This window comes from Eretmochelys imbricata, chromosome 1, assembly GCF_965152235.1.
Source record: "Eretmochelys imbricata isolate rEreImb1 chromosome 1, rEreImb1.hap1, whole genome shotgun sequence".
NCBI lineage: Eukaryota > Metazoa > Chordata > Testudines > Cheloniidae > Eretmochelys > Eretmochelys imbricata.
Window position 1 is genome coordinate 12690690 of NC_135572.1, and position 21487 is coordinate 12712176.

Here is a 21487-nt window from a genome sequence, read left to right on the forward strand (position 1 = left end):
TTTCTCTGTCCCATGATGCCATCATGTCCCATAACTTTCTCACCCTTTTTTTTAAATTATTTTTAAATCTCACAAACCTGGGCAGCACTTTTCAGTGTTCACCATCTTTGACAGAAGCATGGAGCCCGCAGACCACTCTGCTATTCTCACGAATGCAGCAAATACAGGACACACGATCCTCTTGTGTTTACAGACCTGCTGGAAATACACCTCTACCCTGATATAACGCGGTCCTCGGGAGACAAAAAATCTCACTGCGTTATAGGTGAGACCACGTGATATCGAACTTGCTTTTCGAACCTTTTCCTTGTTCCCTGACACCCCCCCCAAAGTCCCTCCCGTCCCTAATCACCCCCAGGACCTCACTCCCCACTCAACCCCCCTGTCCCCTGACTGCTCCAACCCCTGTCCGCACCCCTCGCCCCCTGACAGGCACTCATCAGCAGCAGTGGGAAGTTGAGCAATGTGGCCCCAGCTCGCTCCACTCTGCCAGCTCCCAGCGGCGGCGCTCCGCTTCTTGCCACCAGTGACTGCGGGGAGGTTGGAGAAAGGACGCTGCCCGTACTCCCCTGCGGCGGGAAGCAGAGCGCAGCGGCTGGGACCTGGCGGAGTGGAGCGGACTAGGGCTGGGCTGCTCCCCTTCCGCCGCTGCTGGTGAGTGCAGGGGGATCCCTTCCCCCAAGGCCTTACCGCGAGCAACACAGCTGGGGCCGGGGCAAGGGAAGCAGAGCAGGCTGCTCCCGGCCCCCCCGCTAATCCCCCGGGCCAGTCTGGGACTGCAGGGCCCCCAAAAGTGCCCCCCCCCCAGCTCCTGCCTCCCAGACCTGGGCGGGGAGAAGCCCCTGACTGCCTCCATGACCCTCTGCCCCTTATCCAACCCCTTGGCCCTGGCCCGGTCCTGCACCCTTAACACGCTGCACAGAGCAGCGTGTTGGAGCTTTATTGTGTTGTATGCAAACCCGCGTTCTATCGGGTCACGTTATGTTGGGGTAGAGGTGTACTGCAACAATGGTGGACGTGATGATTTCTTGGAGGACAGTTTGCTGGAGGACATAGTGAAAAACAGTTCAAGGTTGTTGGTGACATTCACGGAGCAGCTTCAGATGGTGGAGTGCTGCTTCTGGGCCAGAGAAACAAGCACTGTGAGATCACATCGTAATGCAAGTTTGAACAATGAACAGTGGCTACAGACCGTTCGGATGCGAAAAGCCCCATTCTTGATCTATGTACTGAGCTCACTCCAGCACATGGATACCCGAATGAGAGCTGGATTGATAAATGAGAAGCTAATGGTAGTTGCACTGTGGAAGCTTGAAATACTTGTTTTCTACTAATCAGTGGGAAATAATTTTGGAGTAGGAAAATCCACAGTTGGGGCCATTGTCATAAAAATGTGTAGGGCCATTAATTGTCTCCTGCTATGTAAGGCTCTAACTCTCAGCAATGTGTAGGCCATAGTGGATGGATTTACAGCAGTGGGGTGATAGATGTACGCACATCCCTTTTGTAGCACCTTGGACAGAGTATGTCATTCGAAAAGGCTACTCTTCTGTGGTTATGCCAGCATTGGTGGATTACCAGTGATGCTTCACCAATATCCATGTAGGCTGCTCCAGGAAGGTGCAAGACTCTTGCATCTTTAAGGACACAGGACTGTTCAGAAAGCTGCAAGTAGGGACATAAATTCCCAGCCATCAGATTACCATTTGTGATATTGAAATCCAGGAGTGATTCTGGGGTACCCAGAGTAGCCCTTGCTCTCCTGGCTCAGGAAGCTGTATGCTGTCCATCTCGACCGTATCGAGGAACTGTTCAGCTGCCCGCTCAATAGGTGCGGAATGACAGTTGAATGTGCTTTTGGTAGATTGAAGGGACATTGGCAGTGTTTACTCACTAGATGGGATATTTTTCTCACTGAGATCCAAATGGTTATAGCTGCCTGTTGTGTCCTGCATAATATCTGTGAGGCAAAGTGGGAAAAGGCTGCCATGGAGGTGGAGCGGCTGCCTGCTGACTTGAGCAGCCAGACACAAGGGCCATTAAAAGGATTCAGTGTGAAGCTATGCCGTAGAGGGGGGGCTTTGAAAGAGCACATGAACAGTCAGCAACAGTAACGTTCTGTGCTGCAGTCTTCTCTGGCCTGGTGCTCTGGGTGCTGCTAAGAACTGTGTAGTGCTTGCTGTACATTTTATAAATGACTGTTTGTTTTCCTGAATCTCTGATTTATGTGGTCCTTCCTGTTTGTTTACAAGTACTGCATGTTTTGAGTACTGCTTTGCATTCTGCAGCATGCGTTGTGAACTAATAAAGATAACTGTATTCTCCTCAAATAGAACGTCATTGAGTGGCAAAAACAGTGCAAAAATGCAAGAAACGGGTAAACTTTTAACATAAATTCAGAGAATAGAAATTTGAAATTGGAAAGGCAGCGAACAAACATTTCAGTCCATTTCAGTGCACAAATGTAGTCCATCATGGCTACATACACTGACCTGTGAGAACCTGTGTGCTGGTGTGTATGTGAAGCTGTGGTTTTCCTTCTTGTTCCCCGGTGTGGCGTGAGAGGGATAAGGATCCTGGCCCATGATGCCAGGTGGAATGTTGGGGGGTATAGGGATCTGCTAATATGGAGTTCTCCAAGGACAGCAAAGGGTGGGGAGTTCTGGGATTTTTTTTTGTTTGTTTGACCTGTAGGTTCACCAAGGTGTGCATCATTTGTGTTTGCTGCCTAGGAAGACCCATTATGTGCGGGTGCATCTCCCTATTCTTTTCCTGCTGAGATTCCTGGACCTTTCTCCTGTCTGCCCTTTCCTTCTCCATGCTGTCTGCTATGGTATCCCTCCAGGCCCTTTTTTTGCAGGCCAGTGCACTACTGGCTTGCAGGATCTCACTGAACATGGCTGCTCTAATCCTCTTCTTTTCCTCCTCATCAGAGTCAGGCATTCTGCAAGTGTGAAGGGGGCATCTCAAGGCTGCCAGAGCAGCAGCTACAGCCAAAACAGACACATGTACCATTGGATTTACAATCATCGTGGAAAGGGAAAGATAAGTGTCAGAACTCACTTTTCTTATTCCCATAAACACATTTAAGAAGACTGCTTATTGATCCTTCATCTTTGGAATGCCTTAAGACAGCACTGGTCGCCAGCCCCAGCCATAGTGAATATGGCCCACCGGGGACGAGGGTGCGGAAGAGAAGAATAGGGTGATGGCAGTCAACATTGGCACTATTTTCCACAGGTAGTGGTGGGGTTAGCTGATACCTCACTTCTGAGGGTGACAAAGGCACGGAGAGCACAGCTGGCACCCTGAAGACTTGAGGCCTGTATGCTGCTAGCTTGTTTACTGCAATGATGCTAGCTGAACGCATCGTGGGGTGGGGTGGGGTGGGAAAGTGCCCTACCTCAGAGGAAGAAATAAGGCAGCCATCTCTAGAAACCTTTGGGAGAGGATTGCACAATATCTCCATGAAAGTTTCTCAGGGATATGTCTCAGGAGATACAAGAGACACTCCTGTGTACGTAAACTGCTCTGCCCTGCCCCCCCCCCCCTTCTCACTTGCCTAAACCAACAGGGGAATGAATAGCAGATGCCAATTCTACATCTGTTTGTTGTACCTCTACCTCTTCTCATACGAGTAAAACCGTGAAAAGTTGATACCTGTGTCTTGTTAATTTGGGGCTGGGTGCCATTTTTAAATTTAAACATTGTAAGGGAAAGTGGATGCACACACTTACCCGAGGTTCCTTCCCCTTCCTTGCGCTCAGCTGGTGGAACTGGCTATACTCAAACAGGTCCTGGCTTGCAGCATAGCCGGACCACCCCATCGCATCTCCTCTCCTCTTGGCTGTTCACAGCAGAGGTCTCTGCTTTCCTGAGTTATCCATGGTGGCCTGCAAGGTACTCGTGGAGTCTCTACCATGTATGGCATGCAGCTTGTCGTAAAAGCAGCAGGTCTGCAGCTCATGACCAGATCAGTTGTTGGCCTCCCTGGCCTTCTGGTTTACTTGGCGCAGTTCCATCACTTTCACGCTGCATTTCTGCTGATCCTGTCGTACCCCTTTGCCTGCCTTCCCTGTGCAATCTGCTCTTAAATATCCATGTTGCTGTGGCTGGTCCACAGCTCTGCTTGCATAACCTCTTCTCCCCAATGGCCCAGGAGATCCCATACCTCCTATCTGCGCTTAGCCAGAGGACATCTAGTACATGGAGCTGGCATGGTTGGTTGGACAGTTGCTAGGGAGAGTTGCTAGGTGTGCCTGCCAAGGTGGGCAATCAGGAAAAAGCATTTCAAAAATACTCAGGGGGATGTAAAGCAGGGATGGCTTCAGGTCTCTGTGACCCCTGGGCAGTGGAGTGTACAACTGTGACCAGAACAGTCACTGTCACAAGGAATGCGACATTGTTGGATAGCTGCTGGAGAACTGTTAGGGTTGCCCTTGCACTGATTAGCCCCAGTAGGTCAATCATGGCTCCATAAGGGAGGTGGTTTTATTATATAACAATAACAAGGCACTTACATTTTGTCAATCTAACTTTGTAGTGTAGATCAGCCTTCGGTTGCCTTCCAAAAGGTGAAAATGTACCTGCTTGGTGCAGTTCCACCATCTTTGTTATACAGGGTTTATAGAAGAATGAGCAATAGTGAATGTAGTAGGTTTGCAAAGCCAGTTGCAGTAAAATCTCCCCTTTCCTTACTATAACTCTTTCAGAATCTTAATCTGTCAAACTGAAGCTTTCAATGCTTGGTATTAGCCAAAAGATGAACTCGGAAATATTTGAGGAGAATCCATTCAGCCCTTTTGGACTTAAACTGTTTGGGTGTTTTCCCCTTTTTTAAAAAAGAAGCATTTTTTACACACACATCACTGAAATGATTGAACTCTAACCCTTAACTATCTCGTGTGGCTAGTCATTATTCTAGAAATGTCATAATGGGGCAGTGACTGCTGTAGTTAAGCTACGATAATAGTTTCCATTCTAACACCCCGCCCCCCAGTTCTGAGTTATTCATACCTTTCTGAAAGTTTCATTTTTTCCAGGCATAAGCGCTGATCATGTAATCAGATCTGCTTGTGTGGACGCATGCAGAACCCTGTTTATTTCAACAGGGCTCCACACAAGAGCAAGGGCCTCTGACAGCAGATCCATTTGCTGGATTGGGGCTGTGCGAAGGTGGGATTTTGGGGTGTTTTGTATTTTTTTGTTTTTGTTTTTTGTGAAGCTTGACCAAAAGTGGTTGAGCTCTTTTTGATAAGGATAGTATATATGCATATCTGCATAGGGAAGGAAATAATTTTTTCTAATGAAATAATCTTTGCAGTCTTCATTTGAAGAATTCAGCAGCCTCTGAAGACCATCATAATGCATATAACAAAAGGGCAGATTTAAGGTTAAGAGTGACATCTGGAAGAGTTGATTGCACTGATTTTAGCAGTGAGTTGCAGCACTGACGCACAGTCAATAGAGCTTCAGTTGATGGAGGCTTTGTCCCTAGGAGTTATTGATTGTGGTCTTTTCAATTGATTTAAAACACATTTGCAAGTGGATGGAAGGTGTGAATCAGTCAACTGAGGGATGCTACAATTAATTGATTTCTCTATCTTAGACAAACCTCTAGTGTAAACCAAGCACAATGGCTTCGGACATTTTTTACCACTGTCGGGAATGTGGTAAAAGATTAGGTGCATAGAGATTTTATTCATGTAAATATCTAATTTATCAGTTAACTTAAATGGACACCACTATAGTTAGGAAATTACAACTTTAAAAAAAATTAATTTAAAGAGGAATATTTTTATAACTGAGCCTCTTGGCTTAAAAAAATGAGTGTAACTTTAGACCTCTACCAAATGTATCAGCCATGCCAGGATTTTATAAATTTACTTCCTAATGGTGAGGAGGAGACCTTCCCTGGTGAGATACAGGGCTTACTCATCATTTCTGCAGAATTTAATTTTTGTGTGTGTGTCTGTCTGTCTCCAAGGAGATGTGACTAGTTGCAGTTTTTCTTTCTGAATTGTGTGAACTGCAAATAGCTCAAGTCCTGGTCTCAGCACACAGCCCAGCCAATTAGGATGTGTACCTGGGATTTCTGCTGGGCTTGAGGGAATATCTTTCTTCCATCAGCTGCTGGCAACTTTGTGTGATGGCTGCTATTCCACCCTCAGCTACAGTGGCCTCTGGTAACTACAGGGGTTTGAAGTGCCTCAGTGCATTTCAATGGGGTGTTAATTCTGACATCTGATTTTGCTCCTCCAAACCACTAGATGCCTGGAACTTCAGGGGGGACTCACCCATCCTCCTCCCAATGTTCCACAAACCTTTTATATGAGCACTGTGCAGGATGCATCTTCTGGTTAGTGAACTTGTAGTTGATTTGTAGTCCTTTGCATAGCTCTGGTCAGTCAACAAGTATTGAGTGTACAGCAGTCCTAATCTAAGTGCTGCTGAGTCTGTTTGGGTGTCAGAGTTTTGATTTATATATATATATATAATTTGAAGTTCAGTGTAATAAGCCCACTTTTAATCACAGTAATGTTGTAGCAGCTATAGATCATTCTGAGATCTTTTTGTAACTATTTCTTGACCTGAAAAAAATTGATAGCAATCCTTCTCATTTCCATTCCAGCAAAAAGGAAAAGTATTTTAATGTGCTTCTGGCATTTTGACTATTCCACTTGTGTATTTTGAGGATGGAATTTTTTGTCTATCTTCCTCTTTTCAATCTTTGTTCCCCATTGCCAGACTGGAACCCTGTTTCCTTCCCTTCACAATGTGTACATACCCTTTCTGAACCTCATCTGAAAAAGGAGGGGATTGGGGATATTCCCCAAATCTCATCCTGTGAGCAAAGAACAACTTAATCCTTCTGACATGTTGTCAGTTGAGAAAATTCTCTATCACTTATCACCAAACCTTATGTAACTAATACACAACTTAAAAAAAACCCAAAATTTTTACGCTAAGTAAAATTTTGAGGGCTAAATACTGTCCCACTTAACTCTTGTAACGAGAGTTTCATAATATCGCTTTGTATCATTATTTGGATAGAGTCCTAAACACTAGGGGCAACATAGCATGAAACTGAGGGTGGTTCCTTATTTTCAGTTCCTTATTTGTGGTACAGCTCCTTATTCGTGGTCCCTAGATCCTTTTTCGATGGCCAAAATTATTTAAAAATATAAGTGGGAGCCCGGACTCTTGAGTTCAGATCCCATATCTAACATTGGCCTTGTCTACACTGGCAAGCTTCTGCGTAGTAAAGCAGCTTTCTGCGCTGTAACTCCTGAGGTGCACACACGGCCAAGCCACCTAGTGCGCAGAAACTGCGCAGTTACAGCATTGTAAAAAACCCAGCCCGACGAGAGGTGGAGAGCTTTCTGCGCTGGGCCTACGGCACCGTGGTTCTACTGTAAACACCCTGGTCGATTACAGCGCTGCAGTTGGCCTCCGGGAGGTGTCCCACAGTGCCTGTTCTGCCCTCTCTGGACATCAGTTTGAACTCTACTGCCCTGCCCTCAGGTGACCAACCGTGAGCCCCACCCTTTAAATTCCTTGAATTTTGAAAGTCCCCTTCCTGTTTGCTCAGTGACGAGTGCAGTGGTCTCAGCGCATCTTTCCAAGTGGCCGTGCCTGCTCTATGCACCAGGCGATCCCCCGCTTGGAGCAATGCCGAGCTGCTGGACCTTATCAGCATTTGGGGAGATGAGACTGTCCAGTCCCAGCTGCGCTCCAGCCATAGGAATTATACCTATGGACAGATTTAACGATGCATGACTGAAAGGGGCCATGACTGGGACACAGTGCACTGCAGGGTCAAAGGGAAGGAGCTGTAGAATGCCTACCACAAGGGGCAGGAGGGAAACCACTGCTCCAGTGCTGTGCCTACAAGCTGCCAGTTCTACAAAGAGCTGGACATGATACTCGATGGCAACCCCACCTCCACTGAGAAGACCACTGTGGGTTCTTCTGTGGCGCGCGTGCCAGTCGACAGTGGACCGAGCCAGGAGGAGGAAAACTTGGACAAGGATGTGGAGGGAGACCCAGAGGCAGAGGATGACTCGGAGGTCAGAGATGTCAGGAGCTCTTCTCTACCCCAGAGGAGCCTAGCCAGTCACAGCTGTCGGATCTTGGCGAAGCACAAACAGGAGAGGAGGCCCCTGGTAAGTGGCTTTGATTTTGGGAATCGCTGAAGCGAGTTGTTGGGGGCAGGAGGGTTGCAGAAAGCAGGCTTGTATCTGTATGATGCGCATACCACTACATGCCTAGTCTGAGCGGAGGAAGAGGGTGTTGATTGACTCCCTCATTTCACGGGAGTCTGCCTCAGAGATCTCCCGGAAACTCTCATGGAGATACTGGGCAATCCGCTGCCGCAGGTTCTTTGGCAGACCTGCTTTGTTTCTTGCCCCATTAAGGGTAACTTTCCCATGCCACTCTGCCATCACTGGGGGGGACTATTGCTGCACACAGGCAAGCTGCATAAGGGCCAGAGCAGAAGTCTTAGAGAAGACCCTCCCTTGATTCCCTGCTCACCCTCAGCAGCAAGATATCTTCCCTAATGAACACAGCCTGTGGAAAATGTGGGGACAGGAATGATTATGAGGCCCTCTCTACAGCACTGGGTCTCCCCAAGAACCACGTGTACAGTACGGTTCTGAAACATTGATTTCCCCTTCCCCTGAGGTTACTCACCATTTTGGGGGGCTTGTGGCTCATGTGTGCTTGCCTGGGGTCAGCCAGTTAGTGACAGATATGTGAATAGTGGCTGTGTTTTTAATCACTGAATCAGTGGTCTGTGTATTGCAAACAATGCTGCTTCTGTAAAATGTTCCATTTTGGCTTCTCATATATGACCTTGGGAGCCCAGCCTCCCTCTTTGTTGTTGCCAGCTGAACGGCTGCGCAGAATTAGAAAGCAGCCACGAAGAACTAAAGAGGACTTTCTGCGTGATGTCATGATGCGCTCTGCGGCCGAAAAACAAGAATTGAAGGAGTGGCAGGACAGTGAGAAGAGGAACCGAAAGGAGAACGTGGTGCACCAGGATGATGCCACGGAGCAGCTCTTAAACGTTATGAAGCACCAAGCGGACGTGGTCCGGGCACTACTAGCGCTGCAAACCGAGCAGCTCCATGCCTGCCCTCCCCTGCAGCCGCTATCTCAAAACTCTTTCCCAGGTGCCTCCCAGACACCACCAACACGCTCTTATCAATCTCCTGGCTCCCGTCTGTACCTGCGGCATTCCACTCCTGCCCCGTCACAGTCCAGCCCTGCGGTCTCCCAGTACCCACTGCACTCAACACCCATCCCTCTGCAGTTTAGCCCTGCTGAAGTACAGTGCCCACTGCACTGTACTCCAAAGGACAAGGTTGGATATGATACCTGGACATACGCAAATCTTTAACTGTCCCGGGACCCTGCCTCCTTCTGGGACCCTCCCTTTCCCCCATCCCCCACAGTGCTGATGTGGAGTTTTTTTGTTTTGTTTTTTTTCCTTTGTGTCTGTCCTCCAAAATGTGTTGGTTTGAAAGCCATCTTTATTCCATTCCTTGAAATCAAACAGAGTCCTGCAAAGCAACAGGCAATTTCTTATACCTTCATTGTGATTGGTGCAGACAATGAGTTCAATTCTTGAAGGGGCCATTTAGGGATCGGGGCAAAAAAAAGTTGGGGATTGGTCGTACTTTGAGCAGGGGGTTGGACTAGATGACCTCCTGAGGTCCCTTCCAACCCTGATATTCTCTCTGGGCTTTGTCTGTGGCCATACCACCCTGAACACGCCCGATCTCGTCTGATCTCAGAAGCTAAGCAGGGTTGGGCCTGGTTAGTTGGATGGGAGACCTCCTGAGAATACTGGGTGCTGTAGCTTAAGGGGGTGGGATATCTCAGTGGTTTGAGCGTTGGCCTGCTAAACCCAGGGTTGTGAGTTCAATCCTTGAGGGGGCCATTTGGGATCTGGGGCAAAAATTGGGGATTCGTCCCGCTTTGAGCAGCAGGTTGGACTAGATGACCTCTTGAGGTCCCTTCCAACCGTGGTATTCTATGATATGCCATTATGTCATCTTCACCTCCTAGCATTACAAGCATTGCACTCCTGAGCATAGCAACAAATATTAGTGGCTTTCAGCTTCAAATTGCTGCCTCAAAGCATCCCTGATCCTTACAGCCCCGCACTGCGCCCCTCTAATAGCCCTGGTCTCCGGCTCTTCAAATTCAGCCTCCAGGTGCTGAGCCTCTGTGGTCCAGCCCTGAGTGAAGCTTTCACCCTTCCCTTCACATATATTATGGAGTGTTCAGCACATGACTATAAGCATCGGAATATTGTCATCGGCCAGGTCCAGCCCCCATATAGGCAGCACCAGCAGGTTTTTAAATGACCAAAAGCACACTCAACAGTCATTCTGCACTTGCTCAGCCTGTTGTTGAACCGCTCCTTTCTGCTGTTAAGGTGCTCCGTGCATGGCTTTGTAAGCCACAGTATTAAGGGGTAGGCAGGGTTTCCTAGGATCACAGTAGGCATTTCGGCTTCCCCATGATGATCTTCGGGACCAAGAAGAAAGTCCCTGCTTGCAGCTTCCTCAACAGGCCAGTGTTCCGAAAGATGTGTGCGTCATGCACCTTTCCTGACCAGCCTGCGTTAATGTCCGTGAAATGCCCACGGTGATCCACAAGTGTCTGGAGAGCCATTGAGAAGTACCCCTTCTGGTTAATGTACTCAGTGACTAGGTGGTCTGGTGCCAGAATTGGAATATGTGTGCCATCTGTCACTCCTCCACAGTTAGGGAATCCCATTTGTGCAAAGCCATCCACGATATCATGCACATTGCTCAGAGTCATGGTCTTTCAGAGCAAGATGCGATTAATGGCCCTTGCACACTTCCATCAACATGATTCCAACGGTCTACTTTCCCACTCCGAAGTGGTTAGCAACCGATCAGTAGCAGTTTGGAGTAGTCAGCTTCCACAGTGCAATTGCCACGCGCTTCTCCAGTGACAGGGCAGCTCTCATTCTCGTGTCCTTATGCTGCAGGGCTGGGACGAGAGCACACAGTCCCCAAACATGCATGACATTGTGATCCCACCACTCAGTGCTTGTTTCCCGAGCCCAAAAGCGGCATTCCACTGTGGTCATCACCTCCGTGAATGCCACAAGCAATCTCATGTTGTAGCTACCTCGCGTGGTGAGATCAGTGTCGAACTCCTCTTGTCTTTGTAGTTTAAGGAGTAACTCCACTGCCACTCGTGACGTGTTAGTGAGAGCGAGCAGCATATTGGTCAACAGCGTGGGATGCATCCCTGCAGACCGAAGAGGCAGAGCACACAGTACGCAGGCCGTTGAAAGATGGCGCCAAATGCAGACGGAAGCACAGGGATTGCTGGGATATGAAGCAATGCATCACGGGACATTGGGACAGGACCCAGGATGCCCCGCCACCTCCTCCACCTTCCCACAATTCTTAGCGGCAGAAGAGGAAGAGAAGCTCTGTGGGATAGCGGCCCAGTGTGCACCTCTCCAAATACCGCTGCAAGTGTGAACACGCTATTGCGCAGGCAGCTCACAGTGTGAACACACAACAGTGGTTTTCAGTCAGCGCTCTGAGCGGCAATAGAACTGCCAGTGGTGTAACTCTGCCAGTGTAGACATACCATTAAATTTCCTCTGTGATCTAAAGCAAGTCACTTAACCTTTGTCTCAGTTTCCCCACCTGTAAAATGGGGGTGATACTTGCTTACCTTCCTTATAAGTGTGAGTAATGATTGTTTAAAGTGTTTACATTTTTCTTTAAGATGTAAGGCACCTTAGAAATTCTAAACATTGACTCTAGTTTAACCCTTTGCAGTCGAATACAATGCAGTCTTTCTGTCTGCCTGTCTTTGTTCCCTCCCTCCTTCCTTCCTTCCTTCCATTTATTTTACTGAAGAGTGTTGATTAGATTTAGATACTCCAGTAAAATACTCTTCTTGTCAGTATGGATGACTTTGTTTCAGAATAAACTAGCACACTGTAGAGTTGGATATTTGTTTTTCCATCTTACTAAGCAAAAATAAAAGATGGTTTTCTTGTTTTGAGCAACTTGCTTTGGGTACTTGTATTTTGCTGAGGTGAGAAGGCCTTGTAATACTGAGTAAATCCATAGTTGCATCCAGTTCTCTTCACACAAGTTTTTCCTTGGAAACTCTGTAATCAGTAGGGAAACTCCTACCTGTGGCATGTGCTGACATGTCACTTTTCAGCAACAGAGAAGTTTCACCTAAGACGGGGGACACCTTTAAAGACTACATAAACCTGGACTAGTTCAAGGAAGAGAAGATATCAAATGTGAATTTCACAGATTCTGGAAATATATGTTGCGCATATAGGAACAGAATTTCTGATCTCAAGAAATGAGAAAACTGATCACTTTAAAAACCAAACAAATCCTTTTCCTTTAGATTACTTGCAAGGGATTATTCTCTGAAGCTCTGAGAATAATGATCAGGGCCTCTGGGATATTAAAAGGACGTAGCCAGGTTAAAATAAGAGCTGTTACTTATAATTACTAATAACATCTGAGATTGTCAAAACTGAAACTTCTAGGAATCTACTCTTTTTACTTCTCACAAGTTGGGTGTTACAAGTAAGGTAGTCTGTTTTGCTTTTTCTTTTCCTCATGCCTTAGCACAGTAATGCAGTGTTCATGTTGCAAATTCTTCCCTGAACTGTTTGCATTCAAACAAAAATTTTGGGCTGAAATTCCTAGGCAGTCTCCCATTAATTAGAACACAGGTTGTTTCTGCTCTGGTGGTGGGTTTTTTGTTTTTGTTTTCCACTGTTTTTCCCCCTCCAGGTTAAAGAAACCTACTAGTTGCAGAAGCTACTGCATCCAAATGGGTATATCTGGGGAAGGGTACATGGAGAGTAACTTCCAAGCCAAATTTGGAGCTGTTGGCTTCCAAACTTTATACTGTAGGGCAAACTTTGTTTCCATTTGACTCAGAAGTATGCAAAGCTCTCAGTTGCCTTTGTACAAACATGTTATTGGATGTCAACATTAACCCTTTGGCTTGAGGAAGATCTATATGGTCTCCAAAATAGAGCACAAAAAGTCTTTGTCCACAAGAGATGCTTTTTTCTTTTTGTAAGGTGTCAAGGTTCCTCCCCCACTCTGAACTCTAGGGTACAGATGTGGGGACCTGCATGAAAAACCTCCTAAGCTTATCTTTACCAGCTTAGGTCAAAACTTCCCCAAGGTACAAAATATTCCACCCGTTGTCCTTGGACTGGCCGCTACCACCACCAAACTAATACTGGTTACTGGGGAAGAGCTGTTTGGACGCATCTTTCCCCCCAAAATACTTCCCAAAACCTTGCACCCCACTTCCTGGACAAGGTTTGGTAAAAAGCCTCACCAATTTGCCTAGGTGACTACAGACCCAGACCCTTGGATCTTAAGAACAATGAACAATCCTCCCAACACTTGCACCCCCCCCTTTCCTGGGAAATGTTGGATAAAAAGCCTCACCAATTTGCATAGGTGACCACAGACCCAAACCCTTGGATCTGAGAACAATGAAAAAGCATTCAGTTTTCTTACAAGAAGACTTTTAATAAAGATAGAAGTGAATAGAAATAAAGAAATCCCCCCTGTAAAATCAGGATGGTAGATATCTTACAGGGTAATTAGATTCAAAAACATAGAGAACCCCTCTAGGCAAAACCTTAAGTTACAAAAAAGATACACAGACAGAAATAGTTATTCTATTCAGCACAATCCTTTTCTCAGCCATTTAAAGAAATCATAATCTAACACATACCTAGCTAGATTACTTACTAAAAGTTCTAAGACTCCATTCCTGGTCTATCCCTGACAAAAAACCAGAATATAGACAGACACACAGACCCTTTGTCTCTCTCCCTCCTCCCAGCTTTTGAAAGTATCTTGTCTCCTCATCGGTCATTTTGGTCAGGTGCCAGCGAGGTTACCTTTAGCTTCTTAACCCTTTACAGGTGAGAGGAGCTTTCCCCTGGCCAGGAGGGATTTCAAAGGGGTTTACCCTTCCCTTTATATTTATGACATAAGGTTTTTGTAGAATTCTGCTGTTCTTAATATCCAAGGAAGATAGCCCTGAGTGTTTTCTGTTGACGGAGGTTATGTTTGCACCTTCATAGATTCATAGATATTAAGGTCAGAAGGGACCATTATGATCATCTGGTCTGACCTCCTGCACAGTGCAGGCCACAGAATCTCACCCACCCACTCCTGCAATAAACCTTTCACCTATGTCTGAGTTACTGAAGTCCTCAAATCATGGTTTAAAGACTTCAAGGTGCAGAGAATCCTCCAGCAAGTGACCCATGCCCCATGCTGCAGAGGAAGGTGAAAAACCCCCAGGGCCTCTTCCAATCTGCCCTGGAGGAAAATTCCTTCCCGACCCCAAATATGGCGATCAGCTGACCCCTGAGCATGTGAGCAAGATTCACCAGCCAGATACCTAGGAAAGAATTCTCTGTGGTAACTGGGATCCCACCCCATCTAACATTCCATCACAGGCCATTGGGCCTATTTACCATGAATAGTTAAAGATCAATTAATTGTCAAAATCATGTTATCCCATCATACCTTCTCCTCCATAAACTTATTGAGTTTAATCTTGAAGCCAGATAGATCTTTTGCCCCCACTGCTTCCCTTGGAAGGCTGTTCCAGAACTTCACTCCTCTGATGGTTAGAAACCTTCATCTAATTTCAAGTCTAAACTTCCTGATGGCCAGTTAATATCCATATGTTCTTGTGTCCACATGGGTACTGAGCTTAAATAATTCCTCTCCCTCTCTGGTATTTATCCCTCTGATATATTTATAGAGAGCAATCATATCTCCCCTCAGCCTTCTTTTGGTTAGGCTAAACAAGCCAAGCTCCTTGAGTCTCCTTTCATAAGACCGGTTTTCCATTCCTTGGATCATCCTAGTAGCCCTTCTTTGTACCTGTTCCAGTTTGAATTCATCCTTCTTAAACATGGGAGACCAGAACTGCGCACAGTATTCCAGATGAGGTCTCACTAGTGCCTTGTATAATGGTACTAACACCTCCTTATCTCTACTGGAAATACCTCTCCTGATGCATCCCAGGACCGCATTAGCTTTTTTTCACGGCCATATCACATTGGTGGCTCATAGTCATCCTGTGGTCAACCAATACTCCAAGGTCTTTCTCCTGCTCCGTTACTTCTAATTGATGCGTCCCCAGCTTATAACTAAAATTCTTGTTCTTAATCCCTAAATGCATGACCTTACACTTCTCACTATTAAATTTCATCCTATTACTATTATTCCAGTTTACAAGGTCATCCAGATCCTCCTGTAGGATATCCCGGTCCTTCTCTACAATACCTCCCAGCTTTGTATCATCTGCAGACTTTATTAGCACACTCCCACTTTTTGTGCCAAGGTCAGTAATAAAAAGATTAAATAAGATTGATTCCAAAACCGAACCCTGAGGAACTCCACTGGTAACCTCCCTCCAGCCTGACAGTTCACCTTTCAGTATGACCTGCTGTAGTCTCCCCTTTAACCAATTCCTTATCCACCTTTCAATTTTCATATTGATCCCCATCTTTTCCAATTTAACTAATAATTCCCCATGTGGGACCATATCAAACGCCTTACTGAAATCTCAGTAAATTAGATCCACTGCGTTTCCTGTGTCTAAAAAATCTGTTTCTTTCTCCTTTCTCAAAGAAGGAGATCAGGTTGGTTTGACATGATCTACCTTTTGTAAAACCATGTTGCATTTTGTCCCATTTACAATTGACCTCAATGTCCTTAACTACTTTCTTCTTCAAAAATTTTTCCAAGACCTTGCATACTACAGATGTCAAACTAACAGGCCTGTAGTTACCCAGATCACTTTTTTTTCCTTTCTTAAAAATAGGAACTATGTTAGCAATTCTCCAGTCATACGGTACAACCCCAGAGTTCACAGATTCATTAAAAATTCTTGCTAATGGGCTTGCAATTTCATGTGCCAATTCCTTTAATATTCTTGGATGAAGATTATCTGGGCCCCCCGATTTAGTCCCATTAAGCTGTTCGAGTTTCGCTTCTACCTCAATTATGGTAATATCTACCTCCATAGCCTCATTCCCATTTGTCATGCTACCATTATCCCTAAGATCCTCATTACTGTCTGATAAATTTTTAAACATTCTTGTATGTCTCACTGTACCTGGACGTTAAAATAAAATCCAAATAGAACCATATAGATTAGAAGACAAATAGATAATTCCATGTGGATTTCTACAAATTCTGGGGGACAAGGGAAAGGAGGGAAGATGTGGGGAGGATTTCAGACAGATTGCCATAAATAACTTTTAAAAATCCTGGTTTATTTACCTCTATTTAAATCCTGTATACAGGACTCCTTAACCTCTGAGATTGTGTGTCCCATAGTAAAAGAAATAGAGCAGACTCTGTTTAATTCACACTTCCCATTACTGAGTAAAGACTTAATATGAATCCTGTAGCGAGGTTCTGTATTACTCAGACCAATCAGTTCAGTCTTCTCCTGAGAAGTATTAACAAACCATGCATCAAAAGAATGTACCCTCAACCCCAACTTCAGCATTTGGTCATACAATTTGTGCTCCTGTTTCTGCCCTCCTTTCTTCACTTTCTCTCCTCCCGCTCCCCTTCTCCCCCCATTTATGGATGGGGAAACTCAGGCATGTGGCGGAATAAGGAACTTTCCTACGGTGAACCATTGTAAGAAACCAGGATTAGAATACAGGATTTTGTGGCTCCCAGTTCCATGTTTAATTCAATAAATACATAGGCTGTTAATACAGGCAATTTCAAGTATGTTATGTTATCTCCTTTGTTATTTTATTGCTAGTTGAGGGGAGAAAAATTACAAGAGGAAAAAACATCTGAGGATCTGATCCACAAGCTAATTCTAGAAGACATGGAAGTGGGAAAAAGAAAAATGGAAGAACAGCAAAAAAAAGATGAACCACTAATGCTTAAAACGAATCAAGAATGTGTAAGTAAATACGACACTGTTCCCACCCCAGATATAGCATTAAACCTACCCAAGACTAACAGCATTCAGTCCTGGATCAGTAATCACTTTTCTAGATGTAAAAAATGATCTGATGTCTCTGACTCCTGCACAACTGAAACTAGGGGATGTATGTCATTGGAAGGGATAGAGCCAGTCCCTAGCCTGTTCGCCTGAAGCTGGGAATGGGTGATAGGGGGTGGATCAGTTGGTGATTACCTGTTCTGTTCATTCCCTCTGAAGCACCTGGCATTGGCCACTGTCGGAAAACAGGATACTGGGCTAGATGGACCTTTGGTCTGACCCAGTATAGCCGTTCTTATGAAGCTGTAACTTCCCAATAGAACTTGTTTGATTTCTTTCTAGCTCTAGAAGGACCTGAGATACCAGACTGTACAGTTTTGGTATTTTTAGCTATAGGAAACCTACCTTAGGTCATCTTTTTGAGGTTTGAATAACTCTTCTATGCATTGTACGTTTGGATTCCATAGTGATTAAGTTTCAGAGTAACAGCTGTGTTAGTCTGTCTTTGCAAAAAGAAAAGGAGTACTTGTGGCACCTTAGAGACTAACCAATTTATTTGAGCATGAGCTTTCGTGAGCTACAGCTCACTTCATCAGATGCATAAGCTATTACCAGCAGGAGAGTGGGGTGGGGGGAGAGAAAACCTTTTGAAGTGATTAAACACCCATTTTTTCATGGTCTGTGTGTATAAAAATATCCTCACTGCATTTTCCACTTTTATGCATCTGATGAAGTGAGCTGTAGCTCACGAAAGCTTATGCTCAAATAAATTGGTTAGTCTCTAAGGTGCCACAAGAAGGTTTTATTGGCTCCCATTTGGAGTGATCTGTTTAACTCGCTTCTGGCTTCCCCACTTATGAGTAATGTGGCTGTTTCAAACTCTGTGGTGATAAAACCTGTATAGCAAACCATACCATTGCATGTATCCTCTTTCTCACACATGTTCAGACTTGTAGAAATACACATCTACAAATGTGTATAATACAAGTCATCAGGGGAATATATGGCAGCATGGTAAAAGAGTAACTTCTTGTTTAGCTTTGGCTCTTGCCCATATCAGTCATAGACTGTGTGGAAAGTACCATAGAATAGTTTATAGTTGATAAAGGTTACACTGATATCAAACTGTTGCTCTCTTAGTATTGTTTGCTGAGTGCCTTACTTTGGGCTCTGAGTCCTGTAGCATTTGATAATGAAGTGCTCATCACTGAACCACAGCTGCACATATAAGTTCATTTTTTTTCCAAGTGGCAAAAACGTTGGACCAGATCTTTGGCTGACATAAATTGCTCTAGCTTAAGGCCAGTTAATAGATCTATGACACTATTCACCAGCTGGCACTCGCATTCTGTTCTTTACATACTTCAAATGTCGCCACTTTTGGAGACTCGAAGCATTTTCCCAAGGAATAACTATTTCCTGAGTGACTTTTTTGTGTATGCCGGCTGATTCTTCCTTTATTAACTTCAGTTTCCTGAACGCCTCTCGGATTCAGAGAACGAAGAACCATTCCAGAGCAAGCACACACATCGGTCGGCTTTTGTTTCCAAAGGCAGCACCTATTCTTTTGCCTTCCTGACAGGGTAAGAAACAGACTTTAGTTCACACTGGCTGGCTGTTACGAACATAAATATTACTCCTTTCATATTTTTGTTCTAAACATCCCTGAAGTACTTAAATCTAATTCAAACAGTCACCACAGCCCAAAATAAGTTATTACTGTTTTAGAAAATGTAGTATTGAATAACTGATCAAATACAATCATAGAATCCATAGAAATGTAGGGCTGGAAGGGACCTCAAGAGGTCATCAAGTCCAGTCCCCTGTGCTGAGGCAGGACCAAGTAAACCTAGACCATCCCTGACAGGAGTTTGTCCAACCTGTTCTAAAAACCTCTGACGGGGATTCCAAACCTCTCTTGGAAGCCTATTCCAGTGCTTAACTATTAACTCTAGTTGATATCTGAAGCCGCCATGCAGCAGATTAAGCCCATTGCTTCTTGTTCTATCTTCAGTGGACGTGAGAACAATCACCATCCTCTTTATAATGGCCCTTAATGTATTTGTAGACATATTGGGTCACCCCTCAGCCTGTTTTTCTCAAGATGAAACGTGACCAGTTTTTTTTAACCTTTTCTCATAGGCTAGTTTTTCTAAACCTTTGATCGAGAATAGGACCTATTTGTCCCACGGTTGCCATAGAATTGAGGAATAATGCATAGGGTATGTGTCCTTTGAAGGATGTACATTTACAGTCTCTGTAGTTTATAAAGATCTACATGGTAGGTTCATATATAGAAGTGTTTGTTTATACGGTTCTCAAAAGGGACAGGGCACAAATGCCAAGAGCTGGCCCCAACTCCAAGGAGCTGCTTATATAACTTTACTCTCATTGGTTGCATCAAGTGTAACAAGTGGGGGCGATTGGGTAGGACAGGACAAGGGTTTCTGTAATGTCATGCATTTATTCAGGGCTAAATTGTGGCTTTGCCATAAGCCCTGGGTGTAGAGCAATATGTTATTGCAGTGGCCCAGGAAACAGATCAGTCATAATCTCCCTCCAAGTTCCCCCTGCTCTGGTAGTTGGGAGGTATCCTGTGCAAGCTAGATTCTGTCTTGGTGGCTACCCCTACCTCCTGCATGACACAGGTACCTGGTGCACATAAGCTGAACGTGCTATGTGCCCATCTTGATGGTGCCATGAAATGTGCTGTTTTTAAATTAATACACAGTCTAATGTTTTACACATTCCTGATTTTTAGGAACCTAACCTCCAAACTGGAAAGGAGTCAGAGTTGCAATGACACCATTCAAGATCGATCAAAGAGCAGGCAGAGATCAGCCCCAGCCAACAGAACAAAGGTACCAGATGTTTTTGGAAATATATTACATCCAGTGAGGGAGAAGTTTGTACATTTCATAGAAATGCTGTTGAAGGCTATACAGTGACAGTTACTTGGAGACCATCTATCTATCGGTCAAAAAAATTGTGTCAGCAGAGGTTTGATGTTAAATCCGTATGGCTAATCAATCCCTTGCGATTTACAGCAGGAGCTGACTGCCAGTCCAGGTTGGAAGTAATTGAACAGAAAAATGGACAGCACACACACTTTTTTGCTAGCATTATGTGATAACAGGGAATTCGAAGGGTACTCCACTTCCTTTTTTGTAAATCAGATTTCTTTTCAAACCTGATTCACTGGTGGTTTAAAAAATAGCTCTCTCACAAGCTTGAAAAACAACTGTCTCCATCTCTCCCCCAAACTACTTTTTAACCTTTGCATTTTAGCAAAAAGTTATTCCATCTCCCCGCCCCTGCCCCGCACCCCTTGCAGATCATTTTTAAAATGGAGCAGAAATGATCATTGTTGACCTGGTCTCTGTCTCCTTCCTCGTCCACTGTCACTGATTAACATCGCCTCTCTAGGAACAGTTGGTCTAGTCTTGCTCTTGCTGAAGTCAAAGGGGCTCTGTTTGTGAATGAACTGGTGCTACCGGCCCAGCAGAGGGAGAACAGGAGGCCTGATTTCCAGAGGTGCTGAGTGCCTATGGCATGGATGGACTTCAGTAAGAGTTGTGGCTACTAAGCACCTCTGAAAATCCAACCCATGATTTGCTCAGGCAAATGTCCGTCTGCTGTTCCAGCCTAATTACTGGGCTGCTGTTGCGCGTCTGGCAGACTTCTTCCTTTGCACCATTTCTGAGACTCTTAAGGCCTTTGTAGCACCATCAGCCTCAGGATTTGATCTCCCCAGCAGCAGCAATTTGATTGATATCATTGTCTGTGCTTTTACTCCACTACTAATCTCCACGTACTCGGCCATTTTCTGCCTCTCTGGCCTGCAGGCTCCTGGTGCCTGGCAGCAGCACAGTGGATTCAGTCAGTGTTATTTAGTCCAGTCGCACCAAGTATCAGGTGCCTCATGTCCACTCCAGAAGGCCCAGCCCAGTCCAGGTAGGAGATATGGGGGATGTGGTATGCTTCAAAGGGCTTCAGTGGTAGGGGCTTCTTATGAGACCTATGGCCCTTCTCCTACCTTCCCTCCACTCTCTGCTGAGTCTTCCTGCATGGAGATGGGGTGTCCCCTGCAGCCATTGGCTGAGCCCTTGCTCCAGAGCCTTTCTCCCCACCACTGCACCTTACATCCATCAGAGCCTTCACCTCCAGTCACTAGAGGGAAGCTCCGCTCTTCCTCCACATCTCCCTGTCCAGCGAGAGATCTTCATGACCTCATTCTCCCCAAAACTTCACTTCTTTCAAGAAGGAATAAGGAACCATCCCTCTTCTGCCTGCATCTGTCTCCTTTACTAGGACTGTCCACTTTTTGCACCAAATCCCCTTCTCTTCAGCTTTTGCTTCATCTTCATTCCACAAGGGGGGGGGGGAATCATGCTAAGCATCCAGTCACTGTCGGAAGCCAAAGGAACCC

The 21487-nt window shown here is 45.3% G+C and overlaps 1 protein-coding gene, 1 long non-coding RNA gene and 1 pseudogene across 2 annotated transcripts in view; all 3 read left to right on the top strand.

Annotated features, from left to right (window-relative positions):
* The window catches only part of RNF169 (ring finger protein 169), a 50907-nt gene that overhangs the window by 20730 nt on the left and 8690 nt on the right, over positions 1-21487 (top strand). Inside the window, exons 3-5 of the mRNA XM_077808014.1 lie at positions 16870-17016; positions 18529-18641; positions 19820-19919. Of these exons, the coding sequence (XP_077664140.1) occupies positions 16870-17016; positions 18529-18641; positions 19820-19919 (360 nt within the window). The remainder of the gene's footprint in view (positions 1-16869; positions 17017-18528; positions 18642-19819; positions 19920-21487) is intronic.
* Positions 137-12069, top strand: LOC144275993 (uncharacterized). The gene is made up of 2 exons (XR_013348176.1): positions 137-265; positions 11216-12069. It is a non-coding gene; the product is annotated as an uncharacterized LOC144275993 (long non-coding RNA).
* LOC144259724 (5S ribosomal RNA) lies at positions 9753-9868 on the top strand (annotated as a pseudogene).